Source organism: Chionomys nivalis, chromosome 1 (assembly GCF_950005125.1).
Source record: "Chionomys nivalis chromosome 1, mChiNiv1.1, whole genome shotgun sequence".
Lineage (NCBI taxonomy): Eukaryota > Metazoa > Chordata > Mammalia > Rodentia > Cricetidae > Chionomys > Chionomys nivalis.
The window spans coordinates 60,290,218-60,304,024 of NC_080086.1; the positions used below are offsets into that span (position 1 = coordinate 60,290,218).

General features: G+C 45.5%; 1 protein-coding gene across 3 annotated transcripts in view; it reads left to right on the top strand.

Annotated features, from left to right (window-relative positions):
• Iqsec1 (IQ motif and Sec7 domain ArfGEF 1) overlaps positions 1-13,807 on the top strand; it is a 339,041-nt gene that overhangs the window by 117,240 nt on the left and 207,994 nt on the right. For all 3 annotated transcript variants that reach the window (XM_057764736.1, XM_057764772.1, XM_057764781.1), the window contains exon 2: positions 5,553-5,582. In XM_057764736.1, the coding sequence (XP_057620719.1) occupies positions 5,553-5,582 (30 nt within the window). The remainder of the gene's footprint in view (positions 1-5,552; positions 5,583-13,807) is intronic.

Sequence of the window (13,807 nt, forward strand, 5' to 3'; positions counted from 1 at the left end):
CTGAAGTGTAGTGTGTATGGTGGGAGGGAAGCATTTAATTCAAGAGCCAGGAACAGCGCCCAGACAGTGGGGACAGCAAATTTTAAGGTGCTGAAGCTGGGGTGCCTGGCAGTGGGCAGGGGACATGGAGTGGAATGTGTGTGGCTAAAGCAGGCAGCTAAATGTATATAGGACCCCTAAGAAGCTGGGAAAGAGAAAAGACAGGTCTGGGTCTCCTGGCTATGGGCATTGGGTGTATAATTTGGATTGAGTCCTCAGGGCAAAGTGCTCCAGAGTGGATGGAGAGGAGCCTGCCTTGGTCTGGGAGCTTGAGGATCTCCAGGTCAAGGTGACAGGAATGTTGCTTTAATTCATATTAGGTGAATGAGGCTGGCACAGAACATTGTCAGCTGCGTCACTTCAGCTATAGCAAAAGATGCCTAGGAAAGCTGGTGTACCATAGACTTGAAGAGTGTAGCAATAATGACCTCATGTGGCAGATTGCACTTGATTTTTACTTGTTTTTCTTCGGCTTTTCTGCTTGTCATCATACAAGACTGGTGGTGGCTTCCTTCAGACTTGAATTTATACTAATCCTGGCACTTCACTGCAGATGACAGAATCCCTTCTTGCCTAGGGGGATTTATTTGTGGGTGTTAGGACTGAGATGCGAGTACTCAGGACCAAGTTTGGATCTCCCATAGCAGAGAGCAGCCCAGCCTGAACAATTTACCCACCCCGCTGTTGCCATGGAATCCCACAGTCTGTGACGCACAGACGTGGACCCTGGTGTCAGCTGCTGTGTGAGAAACAGACATTTCTCTCCCCCGCCACTCAGAGTCTCTTTCTGTGCTACCCTGCATTGCTCATGTTGACCCTCTTGTTTGGGTAGGCAATTTTTCAGAATGGCAGAGTCCCCCTGCAGATCCCCGCTGTCTTGGTGATGAAGATTTCAATGTGTAGAGGTCCATAAGATCAGTAAGAAGGACTTGGCATGCCAGTGCACGCTAGCCTGAGCAGTCCTTTGCCAGCCCCTCCCTTTTATCTGCTTTCCGAAGCCCTTGGCTACCTGCGTAGCAGGTGAAGCATGGAGACAATGTGATACCAACCAGGCTGACTTACCTTTTCTTCCACCATGTCCTTGTCCTTCCCCTTTCAAATCACTGCTCATCTCCTGGATTCTCTAACAACACAAACTACAGCATCTGAGACCTCAGCACCTGCACAGCGACTGGATCTTCTTGGCTTTGAAGACCTGTCAGCAAGTGTAAGGGTGTCCCTGTGACCTCATACCTGTCCCCCTCAGTTTAGAAAGCAATCCTATTCTGAGTGCTCGTCTTCCTTGGAAGGAATCAGAGGTTTCGAGAACACTTTTGATCCTCTGCTGCCTCTTCCCATGCTCACTGATGACAGAGCCATAGTCAAGTGCATGCATACTGCGTGCCACAAGGCACAACATATAGATTTATACCTATGCAGCCATCAAACACATGCATCCATGCACATGTATTGGCATACAGGTATACTGACATGTGCATATTTATGCAAAGTGAAGACATATACCCTACCCACGCAGGCACACCTGCCTACCCCAAGCTCATATATTAATCTCCCTGTGTATAGATGCATGCCCCTATGGGTACATTTGTGTGCACACCTGCACATAAATCATGGAGACCTTATCTTCTCAGGAATTCTACAGCTTTCTGCTTCTTGTTTTCAAATTGGCTGCTTCTGCTCTTGAACTGGCAATGCAGCTTGATAGCGTTCAGGGGCATCCTGTGAATGTGAGATGAGGTATGAACTGCTTTGCCACAGTTTCCCACCACAAACATGCCTTGACTTGCTCCATACCAGGCCCATGTGTGACTCAGCTCTTCAAATGCTGCAGCTGTTCCGAAAGGCTCCAATATTCTTATAAGCGTCATGGTCAGCCTCAGAGCATCTACAAGGCAGCCTCATGTCTGGGGCATCATATAGTCTTCATTTTACCAGCAGACAGGAGGCAAAAAAAAATGTAACCTTGTTGGCTTGTTGGTAAATGTTTGCTGACTCCATGTTTGTTGAATTGCACCCACAGTTGGAGATACCCTAAAAGCAGTGGCAAAGAGTTCACACAAAAGACTTCCCTATAGCCAGGCGGTGGTGGTGCACGCCTTTAATCCCAGCACTCGGGAGGCAGAGGCAGGCGGACCTCCGTGAGTTCGAGACCAGCCTGGTCTACAAGAGCTAGTTCCAGGACAGGCTCCAAAACCACAGAGAAACCCTGTCTCGAAAAACCAAAAAAAAGAAAAAAAAAAAAGAAAAAAAGACTTCCCTATAGAGATCAGACTGGTTGCGATTTCAAAGAGAGTGGCCAGTTGCCCTGGCAGCCATGAGAAGCAATCACAGGGGGACTCACAAACACTAAGGGGGGTCAGGTTATGGAGGTGTTCTGGTTTACTTTCTGCTGCTATGATAAAGCACTCTGATCAAAAGCACCTTGCGGGAGGAGAAAGTTTATTTTAGCTTACAGCTCCCTGGTCACAATCCATCATCAAGGGATGTCAGCAAGAACTGAAGCAGAAACTACAGAAGAATACTGTTTACTGACTCACTCACTGGCTCACACTTGGCTAGTTTTCTTATATAGCCCAGATCCACCTGCCTAGGGAAGGGCCTTCCTGCAATGGACTGGGACCTCCTACATCATTCATCAATCAAGACATTTCCTCGCAGACTTGGCCATAGGCTCAGTCTGACCTGAGCAGTTCATCAACTGAGATTTGTTCTTTTCAGTTGACTCTAACTGACAATACAAACTAAGAAGCACACAGATCCAGACATGTTGACAGTCAAGATTAGCCACCACAGAAGGACATATGGAATTGCTAGGAGTCAGAATTAGTTTCTATGTGTGGCAACATCTAAAACTTCTCAGTGTTTCAGCAACAACTTAAACTATTTGGTCCCTCCCCAGAGGCTCACAGGACAGGCATGGCGGATTGAGATGTATGCCTGCACACACATGTGTATATGAGACGCACTTGTTTTCATTCTTGCTCTGCTCTCCCTCTATTGTCCCTGCATACTTTCTCTTCTCTCCTAGCAGAGATCAAGTGACAAAGTAAAACACAAGAATTCTTGGTCTCTGCTCCTGAGGATTTCCTTTCCTGTAGCTGTCTCTAGCTTGTCTTCAGGCTGAAAGTGGCTTCATGGACTCTTCAGCTCCTGGGTACTCATTGGGATCTTATCTGTAGCCCTCTGAGTCCAGGAGACCATTTGGGCCTTTTGGCTATTCCCACATCCCATGATCACCCCCCTGCCTGTGCAGAGCAGTGTGACCCTTGCTTCATGCTCTGATACCTGCACTGAATTGCTACATAAGGAGCCTAATGCCTTTTCAACAGTTCTTATGCACCTGGAACATTTATTGCTGGGAACCTCAGTTGTTCTTCCTATCTAAGGTTGTGCTTTCTGTGGTTCAGTTAGCTATGCTCAATCACAATCCAAAAATATTAAATGAAAATCCCAGAAAAAAAATCATGCTGTTTATTAACAAAAAACTCCTTGTCCTTTCAAATATTTATTTTTATTTGTATGGAGGGGAGGGTGCCACATGAAGAGGTGCCCACATAGGCTAGAAGAGGACATTGATCCCCTGAAGTTAGAGTTACAGGAGTTTATGAGCCACTTGGTATGGGTGCTGGGAACTGGACTTGGGTCCTCTGGAAGAGTAGCAAGTGCTTTTACTCATTGAGCCTTCTCTTCAGCCCTCATGCTGTGTTTATAACATCACACTAATCAGTGTGGTAAATCTTATGCCCTTCTGTTCCATCTTTCCTAGGACATGTCAAGTGTATCCATGCTGTATGTTACCCTTGTTAGTCATTCATTGGCTGTTCCAGTTACCAGTTCTACGGCAATATCACAGTGCTTGTACTCAAGTGACCCTCATTTCATTAACAGTGATCCCAAAACATGAGAGTAGAGATGATGGCAACTGAGATGCACTAAGGAACAGCTGTTAAGTGCTTGCTCTCAGTGCAAAGGTGAAAAGTTCCTGACCTACTAAGTAAGATCGTAGCTGAGTGTGGTAGGAATGAATCATCTGTCTCCAGTCATGGAAAGGAAAAAAAATCGGTATGTTTGCTGTCATACTTCAAACTTCAGAATTTATGGCCACGGTGCTTGAGTGGTTTGTAAAGATGAAAAAGGCACTAAATTACAGCAAGTGTTAGAGTTTTCATCCCCATGACAAATGTCTAAAGCCAGTAGTTTAAAGGAAGGGAAGTTTATTCTAGCTCATGGTTTCAGAGGGTTCTATCCATGGCTGCCTTGTGCTGGACTGTGGTGAGGTGGATCATCATGGCTGAAGGGTGTGGAGGAGCAAAGCTGCTCACATTATGGTGGCCAGGAAGCCAAGAGGAGTACCGGAGTACCAGACCAGGGCCAGGGCCCACACATACTCTTCAAAAACACAGCTTATCCTAACAACCCACTTCCTCCAACCAGACCCCTCCTTCTGCAGCCACTATCAAACCATGGATCAGGTCAGAACTTTCAGAATCTAATCACCTCTGGAGACAACCTCATGGACACCCTGGGGTGTGCTTTAGTAACCTGAGACACATATCAATCATTGTGTAGTCAAAATTAACCATCACAGGGGTTGGTACCAGCTGTGGTTTCAGCCATCTTCTGGGGTCTCAGTACAGATCCACCACAAATAAAGGGGACACTGTACCTGCTCTCCCTCTTATGGTTACTGGATAGTTCATGGAGGAGGCTGAGACTGGTCAGAAAGGCATGTTGCAGGGGAAGCTATCTTGGTCCTGTGTGTGCTGAAGAGTTAGCCACAGGCCTTGGCAGAAAGATAAGCTGTCTGATTTTGATTAAGTACCTTTTTATTTCTCTTTGCTTCCTGGTGATAAAATCCAGATTGGAGCATTCAGATATTAAATTCCTGAATATGTGCTATAGTGTTTTCTCCTTAATGGGCTTCAGTCATTAGCTGTATGGGATTTAATCCCAAATCACCTTCTTTGAGTGGAGAAAGAAGATAGCTCTGTTAGCACCTTGTGCTTTTCATTCTGTGTGAGACTTGTGCAATAGAATCTGATGTCCACCTTCTTGACATCTAGTCTTATCTTTTCTGAGAAGTGGTCGTCATTGATTTCTGGGTTCTTGAAAATAGAGGTGGCAATGGGAATCACTCTGGGGACTCCTTTGGGGGACACAGGGAGGCCTTCAGCCCCTTCTTTACTCATTCAATTATCTAGCTTCTGGTTTGCTCCCTGTGCAGCATTTCTGAGCAACAAGATCATCTTCTGGGTTTGCCACCAACTCCTAGGATGACATGGGTCTGAGTAATAAAGAGAATGAAGCCACAAGTGTTCTGGGGGACATGGCTTACGAGGTGGACTCGAGTGAAATGAATAGCCAAGTCATGCTGGGCCTGAGCCTGCTAGCAGTCGGCTGTCTCAGAGTGGAACTTGGGAGTAGCTGAGGAGCCTGTGTGTCCCTGCAGGTAGTGTCCTACAGGTCCCTTGAGTGGAGGGTGTGGTATCTAATGTGTGCTCTTTTCATTGCAGGTCTGAAGAAGAAAGCTCCCGCAGTATCAGGTATGTGTTTCATCTACCTTTTCTGTGTGTCTGTCTTAGGAGTGGCCTTCAGAAACCATGTGCTTTGATCTCTTCCCTGTGGGTTTCTCTGTCCCCCTGACCTCTGCTCTGGCCCTGGCCTGTTGTCTCAGGGGCCCCAGCATGTTGTGTAGGAGCATACACACTTGCGTTTATGGTGCAGGCCTTTCCTGGTTTAGGGTAAATTCTGGAATACCTGTATTGGTTGTTTCTCCTTGATAAGGCTGCTAGTGTCCTATTGTGCTTAATCTGTGACTAGTTTGTACTGTCACTGCTGGGACTGGGTAGGGCACAATGTGATAAATCTCTGAGGTGTTTGGTGTGGGACAGACTCACCTCTTGACTGCCACATAGGTGCATCTCCATGGGGCAGGGAACACAGGGACATTCTGTCCTCTCCTGTCCCACCTAATGAGCATATAATGGACATGGTGTACTCTACGTGGGAACAATGACCAGGCCAAAGGGAGGGGCAAAGCTGAGAAGGAGCTCTGCATGTCAGTGCCTCTGCCTCTGTCAGGCTTCAGCACAGGAATCAGGGAAGCAAGAGGGTCATAGGGACCATCATAATAGGGAGGGAAAGGCAAAGAGGCAGCTTAAGAGCCTGTGAGCTATGAACTCTTTGGACCCCTAATAGACTTTTAGGTTTCTGGGTAATGGCTAAGATGGCTGGTGTATAGTTCTAGGTCCACCTGGGTGGATCTGAGTGTCAGTGTTGAAGGATTCTCCAGGCACCCTGATGAAGGGGGATAGAGGGCAGAGTGACTGGCTCTCCTGCGCAGATGGCCAACAGCTAGGAAGAGAGTCTGCATGGAATGAAGGACCTGATTCTAGAGCTCCTGAGTCATTCATTAGGAAGCAGAGGTACCCTTAGAAGGGCCAAAAGGAGAGTTCTAAAAGGGTTGCATGCTGTAGTGGATGGGTTATCTTGGGACAGACAGCACGATATCCAGGCTGGCAGCAGAGGGAGCTGACATCAAAGAGTGCTGATGTCCTAGGTGACAGGCTGGCCAGGAGGTGAAAGGAGGGATCAGATGGGTGTCGAGAACTTGATGGGACAGTCAGTGACGCAGCTAAAGGGGGCCTGTTGTGAGAAGAATAAGGAAACTCTTATAGTGGGGGGAGAAAAGTTCAGGAGGAGTGAGTGGTTAGGGAGATGGCAGGTGAGGGACCCCATGCACCTGTGTCTCCTTTTCCACAAGAAAGAGTGGATGTGAGATGATAGAAGAGGTGGAACGAAATAAGGACACTAGCAAGAGACCTCATTGGCAGCCAGGAGCAGGGACCTCCTTGGCATGTATATAACAATCCTCCTGCACGAACCATATTCTATACTATTCACTCAAATAATTAGCTAAAAATAAAGAACAGTCTAAGGGGGAAAGAACCCAGTAAGTGCAGTTTTTGACTTTGAAGTTGGGACTGATTGATGTCTGGGGTGTGGGCTTCTCCTATGGATCGTAAGAAGCTGTGTACTACCTGCTCAGGGTGCCTGTAGCTTAAGGCAGATGCAACGGACGCCAAGAACTAGCTGTCTTTGCTCAGAGTGAAGGTCACATACCCTGAGTCAGGATACCTCATCCTCTCTGGGGCCCTACTCTGTGGGGGTTCTCTTCCTGAATTCCTGTGATGCAAACTGCACCTTCTGGCAGATTCTCTGAGCCTCTTTAAAAGGGAGCTGTTTTGGGCACGAGCATGTTTGGGAATTCATGTGCACCACTTTTCCCCAGGCACAAACGTTGCAAGATCAGATGTATTCATTTTCCACAAATGAAATGACTCATTTTTTTTCTGAACAATTTTGCAAACGCAGGACTTTGGTCATTGTTCCTGGGACCATGTGTCTACTTATGATTCCATTTAGAGAGAGCTCTGGAGGCCCTGAATTTGAATCCTCTAATGTTTTTTTTTTTTTTTTTTTTTTTTTTTTTTTTTTTTTTTTTTTTTTTTTTTTTTTTTATTGGAGGGAGGGTGGCTTGAGAGGAAAGAGGTTTGTAGAATTTGGATTCTAGCGGAATAGAGAGATGCAGGCAGGCTGGGAAAGAAGGCCGAGGCTGTTTAAAATGCAAACACTTTCCACAGGTCAAACTTGCACCTTTTCTTTTACTGGCTGCTTGTCAAACCCTTGAGATGAACTTTGCTATCTGTGCTCAGTAAGAGGACTAAATAACATTCAATGAGGGATGTGCCTCATCTGCACAACCCACCTACCTTATTGCACAGCCCAACCCACCCTTCAGACATCTGTGATGGTTCTGTTCCCTCAGCTCAGGGAAGTTGAGGGCAATGAATGCCACACAGCTCGTCTCAAATACTACAACCGTCAGGTGCAGAACCTGCATGTCTCACTGCAAAGTCTTTGCATAGCAGTGGGACCCATTGTGCTTGCTGGAAATTCAGGCTCCCAAGGCTGGGGGTGCCTAATGGGATGCAGAAATTTGTATTAACAAACCCTTGCATAATTCTAAGAGACAGCCTCTTGAGGGGATGACTGCATCATTCCATCACAGGCACTGTCCAGGCTGACCACGTGTCCACTTCATAAGTATGAGCTCATGGATGGGTGGAAAATCTGCTTCTGACAGGAAAATATTGAATAAGGTGGTTCCATGCAGCCTGTCCCTCTTCTTTGGGTCTCTGAACTGTGACATGTTTTCCAAAGTCAACATCAAGCAACTCGAGGTCGGGATCAGGCTGGGGATTGCTCCGCTGGGGACTAAGTGGGCTATTCCTGGAGAATCTCGGCTTTGCATTAGTTAAAGCAATTAGACAAAATGGATCTGGGTATGGTGAACATGTCCCTTGCTCTCTCCATACACAAGATGGCCTTTTAAGTTATCTAGGCCCTTTTCTCCAAACCCTGTATATATATTTTCCTCATGAGGACATATGAGAACCACTAAATTGTTCAGGAGTGTTTGCCATGACAGGTAAACAGAACCATGCTTTTGGCTTTGGAGATCCGAGCGGGAGGCAGGAGATTTTCCTGCAGCCTTGCCCATAGTGCCCAAAATGAAGGCTGAGCCAGTGGCTTTGGGATGTATGTCTAGTCATTTCCACTGTGACAAAATACCCAAGAAAAGGAATTAAGAAGTAGGAAAGGTTTGGTTTGTGGTTTCAAGGGCTGTAATTTGTGGTATATGACCTCATCCCTTTGGGCCTCTGACAAAACAGACCGTTAAGGCAGTGCACGTGGTGGAGAGAACACACCACTCAAGGGCAGGCTGGAGTGACATACTTCCTTCAATTAGACCCACCTCCTAAAGGTTCTACCACCTCTCAGTAGCCCACTAACTTATGGATTTATAAATGGATTACTCCATTGATGAGGCCACAGCTCTTATGATCTAATCACCTTCTCTCTTAGTTACAATTACTGTTGCTGTGGCAAAACACCACGATCAAAAACAATTTGGGGAGGAAATGGGTCATTTGACTTATATGTCTATATATCCCTACTCAACATCAAAGGAAGTCAGCACAGGAACTCAAACAGGACAGGAACCTGGAGGCAGGAGATGGTGCAGAGGCCATGGAGGGGTGCTGCTTACTGGCTTGTTCCACAAGCCTTGGTTAGCCTGCTTTCTTATAGAACCCAGGACCATTGCCCAGGGCTGGGGCCACCTACAGTGGACTGGGCCTTCCCTTATCAATCACTAATTAAGAAAATGCTTTACAGGCTTACTTACAGCCCAGTTTTGTGGAGGCATTTTCTTAATTGAGGTTCCCTCCTTTCAAATGAACTTGTGTCAAGTTGATATAAAACTATCCATCATGCATTCCAAAGGCCCAGTCTCCAAACCCTGACTGCTATGTTGAGACCAAACCTGAAACATAAGCTTTCAGGATGCATTTCAGACAGAAACTAAAACATGGTATGCACAGACATGGCTTAGCGTTGTGGAATCGGTACATGAACTGGGGTCAGATAATTCTGAATTTGTATCTGTTTTTCACCTCTTAACTTGTCAGCTTGGGTCTCACACTGAACAAATCTCAGAGTTCACACCCATTAAGTAGTCTTTATTGGCTGGGTGGTGGTGGTGCACACCTTTAATCCCAGTACTCGAGAGGCAGAGACAGGCAGATCTCTGTAACTTCGAGGCCAGCCTGGTCTACAGAGGGAGTTCCAGGACAGGCCCCAAAGCTACAGAGAAACCCTGTCTTGGGGTAAAATGTCTTATTGAGCACATACTGTATGCATGCCTTATTCTCACCAAGGCCATGGAAGATATATTGTGTGTGTGCTCCATAGGAGCAAGGGTTTCTTCCTCAAAGTCAGGGGACTAGTTTAAGACAAAAAAAAAAAAAAAAAAAAAAAAAAAAATAGGGGTGTGGGAAGCAGACAGTATGCATCATGTTCAGTGACTGTGTTACTTTCTCCTTTTCTTTTCCTTTCCATATTAGTCTTTGCTGGCACAACTCTTTAAATGTCCAAACAGTTTCTAAGGGAGCCCATGTTGTCTTGAACAGAGAGTGCTAGAATCACAGCTTGGAGAGTTTCTATTTGCCTATCTACCATGCATCCTACTCCTACTCTGGAATTCTGATTGAGGGTTTCTGGGGACATTCTTGATTTCAGAGCTTTTTGCTTTCTGTCTTCGAGATTTTCAGTACCATATCCTGCCAATTTTCTCAGGATAGTCTTCTAGTTCATTAATGCTTCTTTCAGCTGTATCTAAAGTGATGTAAGACCAGAACATTGTAGATCTCCAACTGTGTTTTGCGATTTTTCCTGAAGAGACATGAAAACAAAACAAACAAAAATACCTGTTCACTCCAGAGAGGAAACCAATGACAGCCAAACAAATTTCCATCCAGATCTATTCTAGCGAACCATTGAGTTTCCTAGTTTTACCTACAGGGTGATACTTGGGCAGCTTAATCACCCCAGTGTGGATGACAGCTTGTGAAAGCTATATCCCTGGAGCTCTCTGTACAACTTGCAGGCAGCCGTATTGGGTAGGCTCTCTCCTCACTCCAGGAGGGACTGTTTCAACTAGTAAGAAATGCTACAGGAACACCAACCCTGAAGTACACCACAGTGTATGTATGTGTTCTGCTTGATTCTGGAGCCACCCATTGTTTCATTCCTTACACAAGTAGAAACACGGTATAGGAATCAGATTCAAGTCAAATTCAAATTAGGCAAAAAGCTACCTATGTGTTTAGAAGAAGCAAGTGTCTGCTTAGGAGATGGTCCAGAGAGACTGGGGATGTGCGAGGAGTACTGATGGACTCAGTGGGGATTTGACTGGGTTACTAAGTCTGCCTAATAAGACTATCTCTGAATTGTAGTTCTCATTTTGAGTACATACTTAGAAGGTGATGACCCAGGATCAGGTTTGAGTACATGAGGACTCTGGAATCATATATGTGAGAACATGGTCAACATTGCCCATAAGGAAGGACTCCATTTCCCTGAGTCTCAGTTTCCCCCTCTTCACACAGAAAAAGAAATGTCGCATTCTCAGAGTGTCTTTGAGCTTTCCGTTGACTCTTGTTCTACCCGTTTGGCCATCATACTTTGGTCTTCTGGCCTTCCTGCGCTGAACCCATGGATGCCCAGGACCTCTGTCCTTGTCATTCCCTTTGCCCAGGACATGTTTCCTGAGATCCTACTCAGGCTGGATATTCTTTGGTAGGTGGTATTTCTAAATGGTCAGCCAAATACTTCTTCCTATTCATCCTGCCTGTCTTTTGTTGTTGCTTTAGTTTTTTTTTTTTAAATTTTGTGTGTGTGTGTGTGCGGAGATGTACACATGTGCAGGTGCCTATAGAGGCCAGAGACATTGGATCTCCCTGGAGCTGGACTTATAGGTGGTTTGTATTCTGATAACCAACCCTAGGTCCTCTTGTAAGATCAGTATGTGCTCTTAATCAATGAGCCATCTCTCTAACACATGTCCATCTTTTGAGTAGAGTGTGAAATCTGTTTCAACTTAAATCAATTCCTGGTAAGTAAGACTTCTGCCATTAATTCCTTGTTTTCTATGTCTTTACTCCTTTTTTCAGGCTTATTTCCTTTGTTCAGCTCATTTTTGTAATGGAACATTCGGTTCCTGCCCTTTTCATTTTAGGTGTGTTTTATAGCTATTTCTTTGTGGTTCCTACAAGGATACACTTAACATTCAGTGGTCACTACTCTGCAGTATAGCTTCAAAAACACGGAACACTACTCTTGTACACCACCATTCTTCCCTCTTACTTAACAAATAAACATCAGTCTCCATGATCCACTGATATGAAAGCTTCCATGGTTCATCATCATCATCATCATCATCATCATTGTTATTATAGTTGAAAGGGTTCTTGTAGCCAAAGGGAAGATAACCACTGCAGGATATACCAAGCTATGATTGGTCTGTTTTCTGCTTTGCATCCAGAAGGAGCCATCCAAGGGATTATAAACCATGTATGTAAAAGGCAGGCCAGGCTGAATTTCAGTCTATAGAGTGGGACTTAGGCTACCTTTCTTGTTTGCTAGATTGGGACTTTGGGTTTTATTTTTAGTTTTTTTCCTTAATTTTTTCTTTTAGCTTTTAATTTGTTTATTGCTTTTCCATTTTTCTCTCTTATTTAGCTAACCTCAATAACGTGGCTAGTGATAATGTAGTCAGTGTTGATGAAGCACACAGGTCAGGGAGGCCACACAAGTTTACAGGGGGCTTCTGGAGGGTCTGCAGGCAGATTGTGAATAGTTACTGTAGTTCTGAAATCCAGCAGCACCATCTTGAATGCTGGAAGCAATGCCAAGGCCTGGCAGTGACTTTGGCCTGGACACCAAGTGTCTTGCCAGGTATAAGCTTCTCTGGTATTGAAGAATGTATCTAGGAACTCTCCAATTTACTTCATAGTGACAGAGTCTAGCCAATTTCAAGGGATCAGCAACAAGTCCTCAGTACAGAGTGTAACACTACATGTCACCAACTGTACCATCAATTCTTAATCTTGGGCCCCACACAGAGACTCCCATGGTCATAGCACATCATAGACACTAGAGCTCAGGTGTTTACCTAGTCACTCTATTAAGGTGCTCTCCAGCTACCCAAAACCTATAATCATGGTTGTCATCAATGACATGGTTATGCCCCCTTGAGGATCCAGGGACCTCTTCAAAATAGGAAATTGGATGAAGCAAGCCACATAACCTCATGCTCCAGCGTGACACACAGGCAGTAGCTAGACTAGCCTTCACTGGAGGTAAAGCGGGTGACCATGAGAACTGCCGCTCATGTGCTAAGAATATGCTACTGCCTTCTAGCCTGAAAGTAACACCCCAGACTAGGGAACAAAATGGCTTCAGTAAGCATCAAGACAAGTGAGATAGGCAGGTATCAGCTGCACTTCTGCATCGTAACTGCACATTTTATAAAGGTCATTTTTTAATTTTCTTTTTTTTTTCGTTTTGAACAATTTTATTTTGAAATTATATTTCTTTTTTTTACTTTTTTTTACGTTTTTTTTTAAATTTATTTTTAAATTAATTTAAATTTCCACCTGCTCCCCGTTTCCCATTCCTCTCCCCTCCTCCCAAATATTGCCCTTTCCCCCCACTCCCCTCCCCCTATCCCCACTCCTCTTCTACTCCCCCCACCCCATGCCCCCTCCCTCTCGATACTGAAGAGCAGTCCAAATTCTCTGCCCTGCGGGAAGACGAAGGTCTTCTATCTATGTCCAGGAAGGTGAGCGTCTAAACAGGCTAAGCTCCCACAAAGCCAGTTCATGTGTTAGGATCGAAACCTAGTGCCATTGTCCTTGAGTTCTCATCAGCCTTCATTGACCGCCATGCTCAGAGAGTCCAGTTTCAACCCATGCTTATTCAGTCCCAGACCAGCTGGCGTTGGTGGGCTCCCAATAAATCAGTTCCACTGTCACAGTGGGTGGGTGCATCCCTCGTGGTCCTGATTTCCTTGCTCATGTTCTCCCTCCTTCTGCTCCTCATTTGGACCTTAAGAGCTCAGACCGTTGCTCCAATTGAGACTCTGTCTCTATCTCGATCCATCGCCAGATGAAGGTTCTAAGGTGATATGCAAGATATTCATCAGTATAGGATAGGGTCATTTCAGGTTCCCTCTCCTTAGTTGCCCAAGGTACCAGCTGGGGACATCTCCCTGGACACCTGCGAACCCCTCTAGAGTCAAGTCTCTTGCCAACCCTAAGATGGCTCCCTTAGATAGGATATATACTTCGCTGCTCCCGTATCC